This window comes from Perissodus microlepis, chromosome 17 (genome assembly GCF_051167445.1).
Source record: "Perissodus microlepis isolate ML-2025 ecotype Zambia chromosome 17, ASM5116744v1, whole genome shotgun sequence".
NCBI classification, from domain to species: Eukaryota; Metazoa; Chordata; class Actinopteri; order Cichliformes; family Cichlidae; genus Perissodus; species Perissodus microlepis.
The window spans coordinates 37646086-37666242 of NC_140477.1; the positions used below are offsets into that span (position 1 = coordinate 37646086).

General features: G+C 47.3%; 1 protein-coding gene across 1 annotated transcript; it reads right to left on the reverse strand.

Annotated features, from left to right (window-relative positions):
* Nucleotides 1-16702: 16702 nt before the first annotated feature.
* LOC146370061 (uncharacterized) lies at nucleotides 16703-17839 on the reverse strand. The gene has a single exon (XM_084909357.1). The coding sequence runs from the start codon at nucleotides 17837-17839 to the stop codon at nucleotides 16703-16705; it is 1137 nt and encodes a 378-aa protein (XP_084765483.1).
* Between the last annotated feature and the right edge of the window lie 2318 nt (nucleotides 17840-20157).

Genomic DNA, 20157 nt, shown 5'->3' on the forward strand with positions numbered 1-20157 from the left:
AGGACAGACAGTGATGTTAAACTTTCCTAGCAGTCCTTCACAAACAGGGAACAGTCTGTCTATTCTCTCCATCTGTCAGCTGCTGCTGGCTCTTCCTCCTCCTCTCCCTCACACACTGCTGAGTTTGTCCTGGTGGATCATCAGGGGTGCAAAGCCTCACAGATGATGTGCAGCAGTGGGTCCCTCAGTCTGTCCTCACTCTGGACACTTGCAGTCGTCACACATGGAAATCAAATGTGTGATAAGCTGCAGGATTCAAACACAAGTGTAACTTATAAACACATGTTCATCCTTTTATTCCACAATCAGAGAGAAAGAAACAGAGAGAGAGTGCAGGACAGACAGACAGGTGACAGTCTCAGGTGTACACACTGCTACACAACAGCACCAGAGAAGGAGGGTTTAGTGTTTGTGTTATTACGAGTGTAAACAAGAAGAGTTCCCAGATGGTCCAGTGGACACATGTGTGACTGCTGTGATTAAAGCATCTTTCTTTCAGCTTAACAAGTGAACCGTCAGCTCGTTCAAACACATTCATTATTAAACATCTGCACATAAATAAGTGACATAATATTCAGTACTTATGTCTGTGAAGGTTCTCAGTCATCCAGGTCATCGTAGTCTAAGGAGCTTGCAAAGAAAAGCGTCTGTACTTCTTTAAGTTACTTGAAGACGTTTCACCTCTCATCCGAGAAGCTTCTTCAGTTCTAAGGTCAAATGGTGGAGAGTCCCAGATTTAAACCTAGTGGGAGTTTCCCCCCACAGAGGGACAAAAGGACCCCCTGATGATCCTCTAATCGCCTGAGCCAAGGTGTGAAACTGGGTGTGGGTCCCAATCAGCCAGGGTTTTGGGTGAGCTCATTGTGAAACCTGGCCCCACCTTATCATGCGAATTCCTGAGGTCAGATGACCTCAGGAATTCGCATGATAAGGTGGCTTGGCTCAGGCGATTAGAGGATCATCAGGGGGTCCTTTTGTCCCTCTGTGGGGGGAAACTACCACTGGGTTTAAATCTGGGACTCCCCACCATTTGACCTTAGAACTGAAGAAGCTTCTCGGATGAGAGGTGAAACGTCTTCAAGCAACTTAAAGAAGTCCAGACGCTTTTCTTTGCAAGCTCCTTATTCAGTACTTACTTTTAAAAGTTTACTCTTCGGCCGCCCCACTTCAGGCATCCGCCGTTTTTTTCAGAAAAAAATATCCACACCCACCACCGCACTATGAATCCTGGGATATGTGGGGCCATGAAGTCTACACAAGACCACACTTCAAATTTTGGAAATCGACGGTGCATTTCTCGACAGCATTTGGAGTACACTTCGAATTGGGACACCCTTCGTCGCATCGCTGTGACGTAATCGGTATCCAAATGCGCACTACGAAGCCTGCGGTCGCTGAATTGGGACACAGCCAAGGTTTGTTAAATGTTTGTTAAGTTGACCTCTTTCATGAGCCCACTTGGTTCTTAAAATAGTTTGTTTCTGTCATTTTGAATTTTTCTAATAGTCTTTTTGGGGTATAAAACCCTATTCTGTGAAGATTATACCTGTGCCTGCATGTTCTTGGCAGCTTGGTCCCTGATAACAATCCATTAGAAACACAGAAAGCTGAAAGAAGGCAAAGAGCCTTACATTACATTTACTGCTATGCAACTCAGACTTCAACAACAACTTAGATGCCATATATAATTAGACATTAGTGTCATGGTCCTGGGTCGGTGACCCAGCGCCTTGAGTTTGTGATTATTATTTTCTAGTTATTCTGATTGGTATTGGTTGTTGGGGTTTGGTTGTCGTGTTTATTTCCCTACCTGTGTCTCCCTCTGTGCTCTGTACGGGTCTGGGTGTTTCCTGTTTTACTTTGTAGGTCTGTCTCGTTATGCCCATTAGTTCCAGCTGTGTCCCCTCCTGTGTGCCAGTTCCTGATTACCTGGTGTGTGTATTTATAGTTGGTGTCTGCCTGTGCTTCTCGTGGCGTCGTCTGTGTTTCTCCGTGAACCTCCCGTGTAATCTGCATTATTCCATGTTTCTTCGTGTCTCTCTGCTCCTCGCTTCATGTCCTCCATTTTGTATTAGTTTTCCCAGTTTAGGTTTATGTTCGGTTCTGCCCACACCTTGGTTTTGTGCACTGTAAATAAAACCCACTTGCACCTCCGCCATTGTCTGCTATTGGATCCCTCTTTCTCACCCTCCACACGACTGCCGCCCCAGCCGTGACAGTACGACGCCACCACAAGATGGATCCAGCAGCTTTGTCTGGAGAGAGCGACCTCGCACGCGTCCAACGCCTGATGGACTGGGTAACCCACACCACCAACGCAAGGGCAAAAGTGGTGGGGTTAAAAGCCATCGAGGCAATCCTGGAAGGAAATCCCTACCTCTGCCAGCTTAAGGGAGTTTCAGGCTTAATTTGCAACCTGCATAAAGCCCGGGGGGTGGTGCGAGCTCGGGAATCCACAGACTTTGTCCAGCAGCAGCGGACTACGGCCGCCCCGGAACAGTCACGTCAGCTTCTCCTGCCGGAGGTTTTGCCCGGCCCGCCGGAGGTTTTGCCCGGCCCGCCGGAGGTTGTGCCCGGCCCGTCGGAGCCGTCGGCAGGGAGGAAGCGACGATCGCGCCGTCGGCGCGTCACCCCACAGCCGGATATTAGGACTTCAGAACTGCCGGCTGTGGTGAGTGAGAAGGACCCTTTTTCTGTTTTGGACTGTGGGACAGTTTATTCAGGGGCTTTGTTTGGTGCAGCAGATGACAAGGAGAACTGTTTGTTGCCTGTTCATTCTCCTGCTCAGCTGTCTTTACCTCGTTTAGCTGCACAGCCACAAGCTCGTTTAGCTGCACAGCCACAAGCTCGTTTAGCTGCACAGCAGCATTCAACTCAGCCTCCGGTATCCCCGCTAGCCCAGTCATCTATGCCGTCTCCGTCTTCACCGACTCCCTCTGTACGGGAGGCTGCGTCTGTGCCTCCCATTTTGGACTCTTTTTCTAGTACATGTTATTTGCAGAGAGACAAACACGTTAAAAATGCAATCGTTCCTCAACAGCTGGCTAGTTTAGAGACTGTTACTTGCTCCAGGGCCTCACCAGAGGTTAAGTTTCAGCCCTCAGCTGACTCTGGACCCCTGGAGGCTAAGAACCCAGCTGAGGACTGCACCCGGCTGTCGCTGCCTGAGCAGGGTCAGTGCTCCGCGCAGCTGCAGTCGGTTTTGTCCCTGCCAGAGGCCCGTGCGCCTGCTGGTTCTGATCTGTTCCTGCCAGGGGTCCAGACACCTGCTGGTTTTGTCCTGCGCGTGCCAGGGGCCCCTGTGCCCCCTGGTTCAGTGACTATTTCCGCTGGGGGTTCTGGAGAGCCCGGCCAGCACTTTCCTGTCTCCGCTGGAGGGTCCGAGGGGCCCGTTCAGCCGCCTGTCTCCGCTGGAGGGTCCGAGGGGCCCGTCCAGCCTCCTGCTTCGCCAGCTGGAGGGCCCGAGGAGCTTTTCTAGTTATTCTGATTGGTATTGGTTGTTGGGGTTTGGTTGTCGTGTTTATTTTCCCTACCTGTGTCTCCCTCTGTGCTCTGTACGGGTCCCCGAGTTTTGTGTTGTAAAACAGTCTGGGTGTTTCCTGTTTTACTTTGTAGGTCTGTCTCGTTATGCCCATTAGTTCCAGCTGTGTCCCCTCCTGTGTGCCAGTTCCTGATTACCTGGTGTGTGTATTTATAGTTGGTGTCTGCCTGTGCTTCTCGTGGCGTCGTCTGTGTTTCTCTGTGAACCTCCCGTGTAATCTGCATTATTCCATGTTTCTTCGTGTCTCTCTTGGTTTTGTGCACTGTAAATAAAACCCACTTGCACCTCCGCCATTGTCTGCTATTGGATCCTCCTTTCTCACCCTCCACACGACTGCCGCCCCAGCCGTGACAATTAGCCTGCTAACAAGTGCAAATGGAGCTCATGTTGTTGGGGAGTAAAATTAAACATGCTTCTTTATTAAACACTTTTCACAGATACATAGATAGATAGATAGATACAATAAAACAGAGTCAATTCAACAAGAAAATAAACTGCTGTAATAAAAGACACAAAATTAAGTGAACAGGCAATCAATACAAAGCCTGGTTACATTAAAAAAACTGTTAACTATTTGTAAATCCACAGTCAGCTAAGCATAATTACAGTGAGAAACTGTTCCACAGTCTCGGTGTCACAGACTGAAGGGCTCTGCCTCCTCTACTCTTTAATCTTGTACAAAGAAGATCAAATTCTGAGCCTGTGATCAAAGACTGCAGGCTGCAGAGTGTTTAGGACATTTAGTGCTCTGTATGTATTTTAAAACAAATCCTAAAATCTACTGGGAACCAGCATAACGAATATAAAATAGGAGAAATGTGAGCTCACTCATTAGATCATGTTCGTAGTCGGGCCACAGCCTTTTGTATCGCTTGGAGGCACGAAAGAGATGATTTATATAAGCCATTAAATAAGGCATTACACTAATCTAAGCACAATGACACAAATGCATGAATTATTATCTACAGTTAAGCCAAAAAGACCATATGTCACAACTTATAAATGTCCCTTAATCAAAGGAAACAGGAACAAGAACTAAATTTTACACGTGAAACAGAAACTAACAAGGAATCAATATAAAGCACCGATTTTAACTTAGCAGTTAAATAAAAGGAGGTAAGACCCTGACTGGTTTTAGGAGGAACTATGATCATGGTCTCAGTCTTGATGGTATTTTGAACAAGGTAATTGCTAGAGAGCATGTATTTGCTCTAACAGTGAAGGTCCTATTAGATAAATAAGAAAACCAATGTAACACAGAGGCAGAGATCACAATCAGAACATTAAGCATATGCAGTGATATGTCATCATGGGCGTCAGGAGCAATCACAGATTAGTATAGGCCTTCAAAGGAACAGTTTTAGTAGGATGTTTCTTTTGAAAACCAGACCGAAACAGGTTTAAAAAAATCCCAACACTGTTTATAGATTCCTGTAAGTAGCTTTGTTAACAGCGCTGCGACCCCTCAGCCTTCTCTCAGTGCGCTTCATGATGTAGTCACCTGAAATGGTTTCACTTCACAGGTGGGCCTGTCAGGGTTCATTTTTGGAATTTCTTTCCTTCTTAATGGGGTTGGGACCATCAGTTGTGCAGCAGTCAGGTTGGTACACAGCTGACAGCTCTTTTTGACAACTGTTAGAGTTTATATTACAGGAAGAACCAATCAGCTTAAGTAAGTAAAGGTGAAACAACAGTTCATCATTACTTTAAGAACTGAAGGTAAGTCAGTCCAAAAACCTTTTATAATGTTGAATGTGTCCCTAAGAGCAGTCGCAAAAACCACCAAGCACTACAATGAAACTGTCTCACATGAGGACCAGCCCAGGAAAGAAAGACCAAGAGTCCCCTCTGCTGCTGAGAATACATTCATCCTAGTCACCAGCCTCAGAACATAAACAGCAGCTCAGATTAGAGCCCAGATAGATGCCACACAGAGCTCCAGTAGCAGACACATCTGTACATCAACTGTTCAGAGGAGACTGTGTGAATCAGGCCTTTATGGTCAAATAGCTGCTAAGAAACCACAAATAAGGAAAAGCAACAAGCAGAAGAGATTTAAAGAAACACAAGAATGGACATTAGACCAGTGGGAATCTGTGCTTTGGGCTGATAAATCCAAATGTGAGCTCTTTGATTCCACCTGCTGTGTCTTTGTGCCGAAAAGGTGAACGATGGTCTCTACATGCATGGTTCCCACTGTGAAGCATGGAGGAGGAGGTGTGATGGTGTGGGGGGGATTTGCTGGTGACACTGTTGGGGATTTATTCAAAACTGAAGGCACACTGACCCAGCGCTACCACAGCATCCTGCAGCAACATGCCATCCCATCATTTATTTTTCCTGTTTCCTGTTTTATTCTAACAGTCTTGTGTCTTTCATGCATTCTGTTCTGTTTTGCTTCCTCCCTGTCTCGTTGTCTCTGATTAGTTCCAGCCATGTTCCCTTCCTGTTTCCCACCCCCTCATTATTCTCTGTGTAGTTAAATCCTCTGTCTTACTCTGCTTGCTCCATGGTGCTTTGTGTTTTCCTGTGCTCCTCATTTCCCTTGCTATTCTTAGTTGGAACTGGGAAACTGGGAACTGAGTTCCCTGTTTTTATATACTTACTGTTTGGGTTTTCTGCAAAGCCAATAAAGCTGCCTCTTTCACTTAACCTTTTTGTTTGGGTCCTGTGTTTGGATTCTACTCCTGGCTGCCACACAGCCAGCCATGACAATAGTCATGAAAATAAAGGAAAAACCATTAAATGAGAAGGTCTTGATGCATGCCCAATCATCCAGGTAAGTAAATCACCGATCAATCAATCAATTTGCAGCTAGATGTAGCATTTTTTTCTTGAACACGCTACATCTAGATGAACATTAAATGAGAAGGTGTGTCTCAGTTTCACTTCAGCTCATTGTATGTTGTAACTTTACTCTTCTTTGCAGCTGGCTCCCGGACCAACAACAGCACAAGCAAGAGTGGTCCACAGACTGGTGGTACCACATACTTTTCACAATGCCTTTATCTGGCAACAGAGCTCTTTTCAGGCAGACAAGCAGTCCGTGGAGTGGAGTGGATATTGACTGAGCTACATCTGCTGGAACATAAACTCTACTTAAGTTAGTGAGAGGGAAAATGCAGCAAGGCAGTATTGGATGGATGGCTGTACAATGGTTATGGATGTTAAGGAGAGGAGGTGAGTAGAGGCAAGAACCGAATGGTAAAAGTTTAAAAAAAGGAGAGATGTTGCACAGAGTTCAGGGAAGAGTTTAAACAGACTGTGGATGCTATGGAAGAGTAGAAAAGTACATCTGTAGTGCTGCTAAATTGCCAAGAAGGTGTTTAGTGTGTGTTCTGGACACTGAAAGTGTTGAGAACATTAAAGAAGTACTTAGAGGAGCTAATGGAGGAGATGAGCGTGAGAGGAGGACAAATGGAGGACAGTAACGTGTAAGGATTAGTAAGGAGGAAGTGAGGGCAACTATGAAGAGGATGGAGAGTGAAAAAGCCTATGGAGAAGTCTAGGAAAGAGGACAGTGGACTATGTAACCAGATTGTGTTAAACAATCTTGAAAAATTAAAGGATCCCTGAGGAATGGAGAAGAAGTGTATGGTATTGATTTTCTCTAGATACTGTGGTAATCCAGAGAAAGAATATGACAGGGTGCCAACAGCGTCATGGGCCGAGTCACCAGTGTTTTTCTGTGATGTTGCTGTTTCCACCCCTAGGTGAAGCATTCATCAGTGCACCTGCCACAGTCACCTGTGGAAGATCCTGGTTAATCTACAGGTGGTATTTAAGACCATCGTTTCTTCGTTAGTTTGTCAGCTAACTCGTGTTTGTAACAAGCCATCGTCACTCGTTGTGTTATGTGTTTTCTATGTTTAACTTACCATACTCCACTAGTGCCCTTGTAGTCTCTGGATCCACCACTTGCTCTGACAGCAGCTCACTCACTTCTTGGACGCTGGTCACCATTTTTCGGATCTCCCTTGCGATTAACTGCTCTCGGACTTATCACCACCTGCCTGCCCTCCTATCTGCACCGAGAAGTATTGGCGAGTGGTGCAGGAGATTTAGGTGGGCAGCAAGACTGTGGTGAGGTGTGTAATAGCAGTGACAAATGGGTTTAAGGTAGAGGTGAGATTACCACAGGTGTAGTAGTGATGGGGAGGTTGATAGATAAGAATTAGAATACTTTAATAATCCCTAAGAAAGTTATGTGGGGTACAGTTGCTCCAAGACAGTAACAGTAACAGACTAAACTATTTAAATAATGGAATATGTTACAAAGTTTACAAATTTAAGAAATAGCAGTAATATATACAAATCGCTCAATTGTAAATATCAAGAATATTACAGAGGTGAAATATATATTATTGACATTTAACTCTAACCAGTGAACTTTGTCATTTGTTATTTTACTGTAGAGCGTGTGCAAAAGGCTGTGTGCAGGCAGGAAAAGGACCCAAAGTGCAGACAGTCGGAGGCACAATGTAAACTCAAAACAGCTTTAATGCTGAACTCAAAAAAGGTAACAAAACTGAGACTCCAAATAAACTCAGGCAAGCAGACAGAACACACAGCATAGAAAACGGTAGATCGCGACACCGACAAACTGAAACACAGGGCTTAAATACATAGAGGGAGCAATCAGGGAATGGGCAACAGGAGGGAAACACAGCTGGGGCAAGTCAGGCCTAAAGAAACTGGGGAAGCAAAACCAGAGACATTAACATAAGACAAGGACCTTCAAAATAAAACAGGAAACATAACACAGACTGAACTTACAGACACAGACTCACAGGCAGGCACTACAACAGAGGGAACAGAGACGTGGGTCCAGGGCAGACACAGACACTGACTGGACACGGGAATATAGCAGACAGGGGAGACAGCAACTAAGGATTACACAGAGACATAAACCATAAGACAGAACTCTAACAAAGAAACCAAAGACTGATGAGACAAGAGTCTGATGGCAGTGGGGAAGAAGGAGTTAGTGAGTCTCGATGTTCTGGATTTCACACTTCTGAACCTTCGTCTCAAGGGCAGAAGTGTGAGCAGTCCATGTTGGGGGTGTGTGGGGTCTTTGAGGTTGGAGGCAGCTCTCCTCTGGACTCCGCGATGGTAGATGCTTTGCAGAGAGGGCAGCGGAGTTCTGATGATCTTCTCAGCGGTTGTTATCACTCTCTGCAGGCGTTTGTGGTCCACAGCAGTAGTGCTGCTGTACCATGCAGTGATGCAGCTGGTCAGGGTGCTCTACACAATGCAGCTGTAGAACCTGTGAAGGGCAGCAGCAATGGTGTCTGACGTGGACCTATTGGACTGGTAGGCATACTGCAGGGGGTCCAGAGTGTCTGTGATGTTGCTCTGGATGTTGGCCAGCACCACTCTCTCAAAACACTTCGCAATGATTGGTGTGAGTGCAACTGGTCTATAGTCATTCAGGCAGGTGGCTGGGCTTTTCTTGGGGAGAGGGATGATGGTTGTGGTCTTGAAGCATGTGGGGACAGTGTTCTGGCTGAGGGAGAGGTTGAAGATGGAGGTCAGAACCTCCGCCAGCTCATTGGCACATGCTTTAAGAGCCCGTCCCGGGATGTTGTCTGGTCCTGCTGCCTTGCGGGGTTGGGGGGTCGGTGGTCTGGGGGTTCTGGCAGGTCTGGTTGATCTGGGAGGTCTGGGGGGTCTGGGAGGTCTGGGAGGTCTTGAAGCGGGTGTAGAATGCATTGAGATACAGAAGACTGCCTGTAGAGCTGCTGGTGCTGGTGGTGGCCCTATACTCTGTGATGTTCTGCAGGCCTTGCCACATCCGCCTGGGGTCAGCAGAAGAGTAGAAGCCAGTACGCAGCGACCGAGTATGCAGCATATGTCCTACCTGACTGTTGATCCAGGGCTTCTGGTTGGGGAACTTTCTGACTTGTGTGGTGGGCACAATATTGTCAGCACATGTGCTGATGTACCCAGTCACGTATTCAGCGTAGTGCTGTATGTTGATGGAGCAGTCCTCCATAGTGGCTGTAGTTTGAAACAGACCCCAGTCAGTTTGGGCAAAGCAGTCCTGTAGGATGCTCTCAGACTCTGGGGTCAACAGTTTAACAGGTCTGGTGACGGGGTTGGATTGTTTCAGTTTCTGCCTGTAAGCCGGGATGAACAGAGAGATGTGGTCAGACTGTCCAAAGTGGGGGCGTGGTGCAGCCTGTTGAAATCTCCCAATTCTTTTAATCTTTGGGCTGAAGGAAGGACAATACTCGGTGTATATATGCTCAATCAACAATCATTTATTTCCATACAATTCAACACAAAGAGCATTAAAACGTCTGGACGGGAGAGATGCTGCCAGAGGGTCAGGCACATGTCTCAAAATGGTGACGAATTTCACAGCCTCTTATAGCTTCTGACGACCCCCACCTAGTCATAAAAGCTACATCTTCACATGTTTTCCTAATTCTTAGCGAGACTGGCCCCTGACCTTGGCTCCCTGTCTTTCTACTCTAAGGAAGGTGGGGGTATGGAATGTGGTTTATCTCTTCTGCCCTAGACGCAGAGTCTCCTTTCTCTTCATGATTTAGCAATAAAACATGTCAAGAACCCAGTGTGAGACATTCACAGCAGATCAAGGATACAGAGTGATGCACATTTATCTCATGAACTAATAGGTGAATATGTTCTGTTAACTCAAAATTATGATGAGAACTAGACTACATGCACAGCACACCATCTAAACTAAAGGATAATATACATCCTACAGCTGTTAACATAATTCAACTACATTTACTATGGTCATAAAATAACATGTTTTACTCATAATCTTCACAATTCCCCCTTTGATCTCTTTTCTCAAAGAGATCACTTACAACATGCACTCCAGGGTCGCAAGGTCCAGTTCTCCCCCATCCTCAGGCCCATCTTTCAACAGAGGCATCATGACCCCCGGGCCCTCCGGCCCCGAGGCTATGGCCCTGTCAATGAGACGGATTACCAGGGCTCTGAGGCAAGGGATGAAACAACAACCACATGTTGTTAAGACTGCAGTAAAAACAGACAGTGAGACCATGATTGACATAACAAAACCTTTCCATTGCCCAAAAACAGAAGTCATCCATTCCTCCAGCGGGTTCTCAATACCTGAGTGTTCATGCATATTATGGGCCAGAGTCCGCAGCCCCTCCAGTGCCTTGGTTATCGAGCCATCTGGAGCAGTATTATTGGGAATAAAAGTACGACACATTTGTCCGAACATTGCACAGACCCCCCCTTTTTCAGCCAGAACCATGTCCAGTGCCATCCGGTTCTGCACTGCCATTAAAGAGGTGGGACCTAGTTGCTCCGCTAACCCCTCAATCGCATCACGTGTCAAGTTTGCCAGCCGGAGAATGTTATAATGCACATAGTTAATTCTATCTACGTTTTTGTTGGGGGTGACAGGGAACAAGGCAGAAATCACTGGGATATTTTCAAAACCGGCTGCTATCTGATCTACTAATTTATACTCATTAGGGACGCCGCGCGGAACACCGATAGAATCTATATACGTGGGTGAATTAGCAGTTAGATCAAACGACCAAGAAGATCCTTTAGACAACACCTGACGTCTGCGTCTAATTGTAAGTCGCGCAATTCCATTCATCCTCACGGGTTTAACCTTCTCCCCTATTATCAGTAGAGGCGCTCCTAGTCTGACCATGGCACAAACACCAAACGCGTCTTTTGGTATTCGCACATGCAGACTCCCACCTCCACAATAATAGTACAAACCAGCTCGAGCCCAAGTCCCAACGGTCGTGGCGCCCGCACGCGAGGCATCCCCTCTTCCTGGATACGTCACCGTACACCAGTCAGCCGGGATCCTTCCAGCGTCATACTCCTGCTCTCCAGGATCATCTGCCGTAAAATTAAAACAAGTGTAATTAGCTCTCCTGGGTGTAAACGGTCCGGGGACGGTATCATTGTCTATGGGAGGAAATAAAGCAGACAATGGAGCACATTTTCCTGAAGATACTGCTCTCCGAGTGAGTCGGAGCATGCAATCAAAACCCCACTGATCCTCTGGATGCAGAGGTGCTGGTTCAGTAAATAGGTGGGGGCGTGCCGTAGCGCATGCCACACAATCAGACACATTTTGCTCTTTCGCGTTTGCAATCAGCCAATCCAACCACAGGTTGCTGTCCACATACCCTGTGGCACGAGACATCAGCTGTCGGGGTTTCCATTTCGTATAATCCACTTTTGTTACCTTAGAGTCTGAAGTGGGGGCTCTCACAGGTGCGGTGTTGATGCTGGATACATTTTCAGGTGGATCTTTAAAATTTATCTTTATCACGCCCATTGGGTCTCTCCCCGAAACATCTACACCTAATAGTAAATAAAATACTTTATCGGCTTTCCTGTATCGCTGAGGTGTAACCCGCCACCCACCAATAGACATTGTAATTGGATTTTGACTGTTACTAAAATCACGCTGAATCGCAAACCCTTCCCATCGGCCCGGTGAGTCCCACCCTGGGGCTGTGTAGGCTTTCACCATATCCCACACCGGACACGGGCGATTCCCCAAGACAGTGGGCTGGCCTATAAGACAAGCACTAGTTAGTCGCCGGTCATGACATACCCAGACTTCGTACCCCCGCCAACTAGCCCTATCATACCCACATTTTATCACAGAACAGAGATCAAAAGTGAAGGCTGTAGTGGATCCTCTAACGTAATCCACCTCTATGCCTCCGTAATGTGACAAACAAGGATCCGATCTCTCACCTACATCGCGCTCAGGTCTGGTCACCTCAGGATCCGCTAGAGGAAGAGGTGTTGGATGAGTTCTGAAGCTGGGCAATTCACATAACAGAAAAATGATCGTTAATACACCAATGATGATTATAGTTAACACTCCCATCACTCCCCAGTTTTCCCAAAGCTTTATTTTCTCATTTAATTTTCCCACCCCCATTTCAGTAATGCCTACTAGGCTCTAGACTAGAACTTCTATCTGAGGCACTTCTATTTCTATTATTGTTGCCGCTATCTATCTCTTCCAGTCGGGTGATTCTCGGCTTCTTTCTTCAACCTCCGGGGTAGACCACCCTTTGGTCGTTGCACAGATCAGGGGATTATTCTGCCCCTTTTTTGCTAAGATCTGTGTTTTTTGTGGGGACCGACATGTCCCCCTTTTTTCCCAAAAGCCTTTCGGACCGCACACTGGCTCCAGTGATACCAAGTGTCACCTTTCCCCTTCAGCTGGACCGCATGAGAGGTTCGAGTGGTCACCTCGAAAGGTCCCGTCCACCTCGGCTCGTCCCACTTCCGCTTATACACCTTCAGCCACACCCACTTCGCCTCTGGCGTGGTCACCTCCTTTCCGGTCGGGTCTCCTACCTGCGTAGTGAAACTAGAGACAAGAGCTTTTAGTGCTTTGAACTGTTTCAAATGTTCAGACACATTTACCTCCTCTCTTAATTCTCTTACGCCTGCTGCAGGGCCTGGAAACTGTCTTCCTGTCAGCAGTTCATATGGAGTGAACCCGGTGCGCTGATTAACGGCGCACCTTACACTCATTAGGGCTATAGGAAGAGCGTCAACCCAATTCATGTTTGTCTGTGCACAGATCTTTGCCAATTTGTTTTTAAGATTTTGGTTCATTCTCTCCACTTTTCCTGAGATTGTGGATGGTAAACTGTACCATATCTATGTTGCAACCCCAACATACATTCCACCTCAGCGAGATCTCGATTTTTAAAATGAGTGCCATTATCTGATCTTACCTTCTCTGGAAATCCATGCCAGGGGACATAATAATTCACCAGACATTTGACACCGTTTTACTGTCCTCTCTGCGTGTTGGCCACGCCTCTGGCCAGCCGGTCAGAGCATCCACACACACCAACAAATATCTCAACCCTCGAACGGCAATTATCATGTCAGTGTAATCAATCACAATTTCCTGGCCTGGTCTTTCTGGCAAAGGAAACTTACCCATTTCTGGTTTCACGGTGGGCTTTGGATTGGATTGCCCACAAATCAGCCATGTTTTCACGTGTTCCTTTACCATATTTTTCATGTAGGGATGCCACCAATGACACAGGTCCCTCTCCATTTGGGCCACTCCCACATGTCCTAGCCCGTGAGCTTCTTTAATTTTCTCCTTGGCCATTCCTGCCGTGAGTACTGGCCGCCCGTCGGGTCCTCTCCACAATCCTTCTGATTGTACGGCCCCTCTTTCCTGCCACGCCGTCTTTTCCTCAGGCGAGGCTCCTTCTTGCGCCTTTTCGATGTCCTCTCGCTGTTGGGCTGGCAGGTCTCCCCATTCCATACCCATACTTACCATTTGTTTTCCTTCCTGATAGCCTGCCGCCCGTTTTGCTTCCTCGTCAGCTGCTCTGTTCCCTTTTGCCACCCAAGTGTTAGATTCGTCATGCCCTTTATACTTTATGATGGCCACCTCCAGAGGTTCTTTCAGAGCGTCCTCCAGCTGTCTCATCTCCTCCTCGTGTTTGATTGGTTTATTTGAGGCTGTTCTAAATCCAGCCCTCCTCCATTGCCCCAGTTCCACATGTGCTGCTCCAAACACATATGCTGAATCTGTATATATGTTAACTCTTTTTGCTTTCCCTAATCTCAGAGCTTCTATCACTGCAATAAGCTCTGCTCTCTGCGCTGATTGAGGCCCTTCCAATGTTCCTGATTTCTCCACATGCAGCTGGTTTCCGACTCCTTTTACCACTGCATACCCTGTTTTCAATCCTTCACTCGGATCCCTAAAACAACATCCGTCTGTGAAATAATCGTCTGCCTCATTCACTGGTTCTGCTCTCAGATCTGACCTTACTTTCTCCTCAACCTCTACTATTTGTGCACAGTCATGAGGTGTCCCCCCTCCCATCTGGTCTGCCATGTTGATCCCTTCATGTGTGAAGGTCAAGTTTGGAGACTCCAGAATTTTAGTCAGTCTCTGTTGTCTCAGTGGGGTCATTGTAAATGCCTGTGAGTTCACATAGGCCACCACACTGTGTGTTGTTAGCACTTTCAGTGGGTGCCCTCTCACAACGTGAGCCACTTTCTGAATTATTTTTGCTACCCCTGCTGCATGTTGTGTGCACGTGGGGTGTCTTTTTTCCATATTGTCCAGGCCAATACTGATATACATCAGCACTCGTCTCCTTCCCCCTTTTTTCTGAAACAAAACACCATTAACCACTCCATTTGTTTCAGAAACATCAACAAAGAAATCAGAGTTGTAATCGGGGATTGCCAAATCTGCTGCACGAGACAGGGCCTGTTTCAGTTCAATGAACCGCATTTCAGCCTCAGTAGTCCAGTTCAGATTAGCTGTGAGGTCTCTCATGCAGTGTTCTTTCACCAAATCCCGCAGAGGTTTGGTTTTGCCCACATAGTCAGGAATGTAATGTCTACTGTAACCTGTAAGTCCGAGAAATGACAACATTTCTTTAACATTACGTGGCTAGGGGTGCGACATAATTGTTTCCCTCTGGGATGCCAACATGCCCACCTTCTGCATCGCCACCACACGACCTAAAAATGTAACTTCAGTTCTGACAAGTTGAAGTTTGTCTCTACTTACTTTGAAGCCTGTTTTTGCCAGCTGACGAAGCATCGTTGCTTGAAAGCAAGCGTCAGCCGTTTTAGCAGCAATCAGCAAATCGTCCACATACTGGATCAGTGTGCATCCTTCAGGTAATACACAGGGAGAAAGAGCATTTTTAAGTACCTGATTAAAAATCCCAGGTGAAAGGGAAAAACCCTGAGGCAACCGAGTGTAACGCAGCTGCCGACCCCTGTAAGTAAATAAAAAAATATCTCTCAAAGATGGATGCAGAGGGAGACAAAAGAAAGCATTTGCCAAATCTATGCATGTGAACCACCGCTGATCTGGAGATAAATTAGTCAAAGCTGTGTAGGGATTTGGTACAGGTACTGTTGGTGTCTTAAGGACAGCGTTTATTGCCCTAAGGTCATGTGCCATGCGATACTTGCCCGTGCCTGATTTTTCAACTGGGAGGATTGGAGTATTCCATGCGGAGGAAGACGACTCCAGCACACCCACTGGCAGAAGCCCTGAAATTGTTTCTGCAATCCCATTTTCTGCCTCTGGACTGTGTCTTTATTGTGAACGCCAAATTGGAGTGTCATCTTTTAACTCAAACGTGATGGGGGAGCAAAATGTTAAACCCACATCAGTGGGACCTTTAGACCACAGACTGTCAGGGAGTTCTGTTAGGCCTTTAACGGCTTCCTCGTGATCTGATTTCTCCCTGCCATGTGTTCGCTTCAGTTGTTTATGTTCTAAAACACTCTGATCAGTAGCCGTCACAGAAATTCGATACGTTTTACAACTGGGTGAGTATGAGACATCAGTGAGTTGCGTTTGCTGCCAATCTGTGGCCCTTATGGCTGCTTTCACCATTGGGCCTAAATCTTTTGCTTGTTGACCCTCATGTATTGCCAAAGACACGTGGGGAACCGCTTCATCTCCCATTCTATACCAACTTATTTGATCTCCAGAGAGCGCAACAAACGCTGCCACTCCAGCTGACCCAACATAAATGTCCTGAGAGTTAAGCTCCCAAGCTTTCTCATCTAAACACTCATTAAACAGATCCTCAAACCATTCAGTATGCTCGCGATCGTAAAACAAGGTCACGTGGTAGGGGTCACGCGGGGGTGAATAAACAGACATGGACATTATCCAGGGACGCCAGAGTTGGTACTGTGCCAGAATTCCATCTGATGTGGTCAGTCGCGCCCAGTAAATCTGTGCGGTGCGTTCACAATCCTCCGATAGCAGCCACTGTCCCCTCATTCCTGATTGCAAACAGGACAGCCGTGTGCCATCTTTCAAAGTCACTGTTAATCCATCAGCTCCACACATGATAGTAGCTCCCAGCTTAATGAGCAGGTCCCTGCCCAATAAATTAACTGTGTTAAGGACTGACGTCCTAGCTCAGTCTTTAGAGGGGCGGTTACTGGCAGGGTCATAGGTACCCCAGAGAAGCCGATCACACTGATTCTGGTGTCTGACAGTGGAATGTCTTCAGGAGCAGTACGAATGGTGGAATATGTTGCTCCTGTGTCCACTAAAAAGGGCAGGTTACGTCCTTGAACCCTCAGTGGCACCAGGGGGTCTGCCCCTCCCCCTATGCCCAGGCCTCTCTGTGGGGTGTGTCAGTATTGTTCCTGCTGCCAGTATTCCACTGGATACTGCCCTGGTGGAGCCATCTGTATGTTTGGGGCCGCCCAATGCCCGTGCCCCCTCATGGCCGGACGTGGCACACTGTGCTGTTGAGGCGGGTCAGGGCACTCTCGAGCCCAATGTCCAGTTTGACCACAGTTGAAGCATGCAGTCCCTGGCACATATGGACCTCCTCTCAGCGCACCCCTTTGTCTGCCCATGCCGCCGCCTCCTCCCCGTTGACCACCACGTGAGCCCCAATTTCTTCTACCGACCCCACGGCCTCCCCAATTTGTTCCCTGGGCGGGTCCCTGTGTGTCGACTGGCAATACATTAGGACCCAAGTCTGCCCCCATTTGCTGGTAACCTTGAGCTACCATTACTTTTGCTATTTTGTCCTCCTTTTTTTTATCATTTGCCTTACCCCTTATTTCACCCAGCTGTAATTTCAACAATTGCTCTTTCATGTTATCTGTATCCTCACTTTTAGCCATAACCTCATCATGAGCTTTCTGCAGGCGATGCACCAGATGTTTCTCCCACACGTGAGACTCCGCCCCCTCCATGTCGGGGTTATCTAACATGGCCACTCTGACCTGTTCGGGCACACCTTTTAACACAGCCTCTCTAAACCACAATTGTTGCATCCCTTCTCTACCAGGATGCTGGCCAGTGCTAAGGGCCCACGTAGCCTTAGCCTGTTCTATGTACTCCCTTGGAGTTTGATCAGGCTTCCACAACAGCTTCAAAATCTTTGCAGCATTTGGAGTGGGATACTTTTCACGTAATGCAGTTGATATTTCATTCACAACACGACAAAATGGGGTGCTATCAACCATCAATGCTGTGCCTGCTATCTTCTCTATGTCATCCAGAGCTGTGCCTTTGACACATCTGGCAACCACAGCTCTGAAATCTCCCAGAGCCAATTGAACACCTGTTGTTGCTCTATCAAACTCTCTCAGCCACCCCGCACCTCCATCTGTAATAGGAGGTAATAATTCAGTCAAAGCATTAACATCTCCCACTCCATATGGCTTGTATTTCATGTGGCCCCCAGCGGTCACCACTAGGGGGAACTCCCCAGGCAGAGAGAGACTGTCCCTCTCCTCTTGACTCCGGCGCACCATGGGGTGTGGTACGTTTCCGGGTTTGGGTTTGACTATTCTGCCTCTTCCTGCCTTTTCTCTAGCTACTCTATTTTGAAAGGCCCCTCCTAGCTCCGGCCCTGCTTCCAATCTTTGCTTGCCACAGCCACCCACTTGCGCATTGTCATCAAGGGTGCCAGATAACCATCCCTCGTATGCGTCCCCATAAGGTCCGCACACCTAACCTTTCCCAACCTGTGGTGCAACAACTACTCCACTCCCTAATTCATCATCAGAAATTTGATATCGTTGCTCTAAAGTTGATATAACCATTTCAACCAACCGCACAGCCCTATCCTCTTCACTCTCTTCCTCTTGTTGGGGTGACTGTTTCATGGGCGGTGCCTGTGCTCCGCCGCAGGCTTCCTCCTCACCGACAAAAGTAGAATTTTGCTTTACTATTCCACTCTTCGGTGTTGGAGTTGGCCGTTTGGGCTCTTTAGACATTTCACAGTCTACATAACCTCCTGTAACTTCTAACACTTGGCCATCCCCACCAGAGAGACAGCCCTGCTCTACCCTCAGCACAGGATAGAGGGGGGCGGGGGCCTGATAGGGAGGGGGGAAGCTAGTGAGCGATGACTTCACCGGGGAAGCCGGCAGCATCAGCTTATCAGGCTCCTCCTTTCTCTCCCTCATCCAATGCTCCACCCCCTGGCATGTCACTGCCCACCTCGTTACGCGGGCTCTCTCCTCCTGCACTTCCTGCAACTGTTTTCTGAGCCTCCGTCTCACCCAAATTGAGGCCTCCTCTAACTGTTTACTAATCTCCTGCTCTTTCTCCTGGAGCTTCTGTGCTATTCCCAGAAGCACTTTTGCCAACGAGCCTCTTGATTCTCCTCTCACTCCTTCATTATCGCACAACTCCTTGACTTTTGTTGCCACAGCTGCAACCTCTGATTTTTTCTCGGGCGCGCTACCAGTTCGCATGACCTTCAGCGCCCGCACCAACTCCTCTCTCTGCTTCTCAAAAGTTTTCCACTCACCCTGCATTTCTCCTTTTTCTATGTCAGATTTAAGACCCGACATATTCACACCACCACACCTTCTACACTCTCCCTTTTTTTTTTTTTTTTTTTTTTTTTTTAAATTACACCACAGAGTAATACACCCAATTATGCCCGTCTATCTCTATGTGGCTCCAAATTCCCTCTTTATTTAATTTCACACTCGTCAGGGGACAGGCACACAAGAATTTCAACCACTTAAACGAGGAATTCAACCTTTTTATATTTCACCTATGATAGAACTCAACCTTAGATGTAAAAGCATCTTCTTGTTCTATTCCAGAATAAATGTGAACCCGTGATTACACGGCCGTTCCAGTGTTATTCTGTAGCTATGCGGGAGTCCTCAGTTCCCAAGTCACCACCTCGGCATCCAGACGCCGCTGGGCCTGCCCGCGCGTCCACGAACAGGAGGGTCGCCACACCTTGAACAAAATTGGTTTCCACAGGTACACTAGGCGTCAACCTTTGATCTTAAAGCATCTTCTTCGCACTAATGTCCTCCTATTCAAACACATCAACCGTCACTGTCACTGTGTTTCGCGCTTCACACACAGACCACACACCCAGAGCGCGCCTCACACACACAACACCCAGAGCGCGCCTCACACACAACACTTCTCATCAGCGGAACTTTACACAGAAACCTCTGAGCTCAACTGTTAGAACCCCTTAAAGCACAACTGCACCATAGAACAGATACCCCTTTCTCTGCGCTTATGACCGCCACCACGGGGCAAAATCACATCGTAAAAAGTGATGCATGTGTCCCCGAAGCTCAAAACCGACACCATAAACCAGGTTCTGCTTTACCTTTATTTCATGGCAAGTAAAATTTTACTTATATTTTATGAGCGCAGCCCTCGAGGCTCAACTGATACCATAAACCACCGTCAAACCTCTATTCAATGTACTGAAATCAGCACCAATCACTACTGCACTTACGGCCGCACCACCGGAACACGGCCGTATCATAAACCAAAACCTACGGACGTGTTGCGCTTTTGGCGTTGCCAGTGTTTAACCGCACCGTAAGCCAGCATCTGCTTTCCTTAATTCTATATTCAATTTTATAGCCGCATCAACGAGGACTTAACCGACACCATAAACCAACTTCAAAACCTCTATTCAGTGTACTGGACTTATGGCCGCGTCTCCAAGAGATTCTAATGTATTATTGCTACAGAAGCCAGTCTTAGACAAAGTTAAATGTGGAAGGTAAAGTGGGCTGCAACTAGCTCAACGTAGTATGTCATTAGTTTCTCGGTAGAAGCAGTTTAACTGCAACTAGCT

What these genes read in the sequence shown, in the direction of transcription:
- LOC146370061 (XM_084909357.1), bottom strand. Translation starts at nt 17,839, where the DNA reads ATGGTGCGCCGGAGTCAAGAGGAGAGGGACAGTCTCTCTCTGCCTGGG.